At 38.1% G+C, this 2,603-nt stretch overlaps 1 protein-coding gene across 1 annotated transcript in view; it reads right to left on the bottom strand.

The window, feature by feature from the left end:
- Nucleotides 1-851: 851 nt before the first annotated feature.
- MYOZ2 (myozenin 2) overlaps nucleotides 852-2,603 on the bottom strand; it is a 17,215-nt gene continuing 15,463 nt past the window's right edge. Inside the window, exon 6 of the mRNA XM_005427044.2 lies at nucleotides 852-1,283. Within this exon, the coding sequence (XP_005427101.1) occupies nucleotides 1,052-1,283 (232 nt within the window). The 3' untranslated portion in view covers nucleotides 852-1,051. The remainder of the gene's footprint in view (nucleotides 1,284-2,603) is intronic.

Here is a 2,603-nt window from a genome sequence, read left to right as displayed (position 1 = left end):
CCCCAAACTAATCCCTTGCTAGGAACGTGTTCTCAGTCAATGAGGTGGAATTTTTTAAAAAATTTACTTCTTTATTTCCTAAATTTGTTCAGCACCTGTACATTTATTTGTGAAAATTGTGTGACAGAGTAAATGAAAGTAAATGGATGGCAAAATTTCCTTTGCCAACTACCTGCTTTGAAATGACATTTGAAAAACACGTATACTGATATTTATAAAATATCAGAGCCTGTCAGTATATCAAGAGCAAGGACTCTCTCATGATTTTAAGTCCCAGTATAGACGTAGAGGGAAAGGTCTATGAAATTTCCTTCTAGTAAGAAAAACATTTGTGGTAACAGAGCTTGATGATACTATTTTTGTGTGTTTGACGTAACCAGTCATTGCTGGGCTTTTTAGTTGTGAATAATACAAACATTCTAGACATCCAGGAAATACCTCTGTACTTTTTCATCCCAGTACGTAATCCTTGACATTGCCAAATTTACTGAGTTTTCTGTAAACAAATCCAGGTGACACAGTCACTGATGTGCATCATGACTGCTGAGGAAGAGTCACAAAGGAGGAAAATGGTCTGAACCTGCTGTCACTGGAGTAATAGCACAATTCTTACCTTGGTCCAAAGGCAGGTTTTGGGAAGGTTGAATTGTTAGAGCTTATCTACAGCAAGCAGGACTTGGGGTGCATTGAGTGCAGAGTTTGCTTGGCTATTTTCCCTAAATTACTGTACCTTTCAAGTCCCTTGAGAGTAGTGTCACTTCTTTTTTCTTGGTACACCTTCTCTTAAGTGACATGCAAATATTTCAGAAAGTAAAAGAAGAACATGTAAACACAAATAGAAAACATCACTGTCATAGTTTCCAAGTTACTTTATTTAGCTCATGTTTACAGATGAAACCGGGTTCCAGAAAAGAGCCACTGCATCCCACATTATTAATTATACTCCAGCTTCCAAGGAAAAATTTTATCAGTAGCTTTTAGTAATATTTGGACCAAAAATACATGGATGTGCAGCTTTGAGCATTTTGTACCATGTAGGATGCAGCCTCTCTCACAGGTCCTCTGTTTCTGGAACGGGGTTGGATTCCGCAGGCTGAATGAACACTACTGGGATATTCTCGGATGTCCATCCTTTGGGAGTCCTGTTGAAGGATCTTCTGGCAGCAAGAGGGTTTGCAAGGATCATGAATCTGGGATCGTTTAGCATCAGCATATTATAATCTGGTACCTTGAATTTAACCAGCTTTGATGCTCTCTCAAAACCACCAAAGGGAGTGGCAACTCTGTAGATACCAGAGAAATAAAAGTTAAATGTGATTTTAAAAATACTTGTTTTCTTTCCCTCCCAGAAGCTGAAAAAACCAGATTTTTGTTCCAGTTTCTTGTTTACATTTTCAAGCTTCAGAAAAAAAATATTCTGTTTGTTTTTCTAGGAAATTCTCTTTAAGGTCTGATTAATTTACCCTTAGATAGAGCTTGCAGCCTTTTCAAAAATGCAAATGGATGGAAAAGCCAAGAGAAAAAGATGTTACAAGACAACCATGTAATCGGTGAGTCACAGTTACTAAACTTATTTTGTTGGTGATAAGTTGATAAGTCTGAAACTGTAGCTCAACACATTCTCCCTAGCAAGTAATTAGTTCAGAAACTTCTCACCCCATTTTCTCCTCTCCTCAGCTGCTTGTTCCTCCCACTACACTGTGTTTCAGCACCATATTGTTGTACCAGTTAGAATGTATGTGGGTTGTGCTCTAAACTTGGGTCACTTCTGTGATCTGGGTTAAGCAAAGACCCTTCAAAACAGAGGAGCGCTTCAAAATCCAAATTATTTCAGCAAGCTAGTTTATATCAGTATGCTTGAACAATTGTAGTAGTACAAGTGAAGAGGAGTGGAGCTTAATGAGTGAAGCAGAAAGGAACAGCCAAAGACAACAAGCTCTGGAAAGGAGGGGATGGGTGAGGACTTGATACACCAGCTTTGTTTCTCAAGAAAATGTTTATGTAACTAAACCTTGAAACACTGTTCTGCCAGTATTTTTCATGTTATTTGAATGTAGATTTCCCTGCAGGCAGTAAGCCTGAGAAACTGGAAGATAAGGAATACTAAACTGGAGTTGACTGTTACATGCATTTGCAAATACTTTAAAACAACAGTATTTCCAAATACCTCCCCTGATCTTCTGTATATACAGGTTTCAGACTGAAAAAACCCTTGAGTTTTCCTGTCACTTCTTCCAGCCTCCTTTGGACAAACAAACAGACTACGGTATGTGCTCTGCATTTTGATCAGCTGCATAACTTTGCTGGGATATATTCTAGCCAGTGAAGAGTGTCAGATTTTTCAATTGCACAAGAGCACCTGGTTTCTGCAAAAACCAAATATGTTGTAGCATGTTTATGGGAAAATGAATTTTTGTTGAAATGGAATTTCAGCAGCCTTGGTATATTTGGTGTGTGGTACAGAACAGAAGATCTGATGGAATATATTTCCAGTGGCTCCAGGTGTTTTAGCAGAAGCCCAGAGAAATTAATACAGAAACTAAACTAAAAGAGAACAGAAACTAAACTGAGATTGTTTGAAGATCTGTCCAGGATTTTCAGCA

Source organism: Geospiza fortis, unplaced genomic scaffold (assembly GCF_000277835.1).
Source record: "Geospiza fortis unplaced genomic scaffold, GeoFor_1.0 scaffold636, whole genome shotgun sequence".
NCBI classification, from domain to species: domain Eukaryota; kingdom Metazoa; phylum Chordata; class Aves; order Passeriformes; family Thraupidae; genus Geospiza; species Geospiza fortis.
This window is presented reverse-complemented; position numbering and strand designations above follow the sequence as displayed.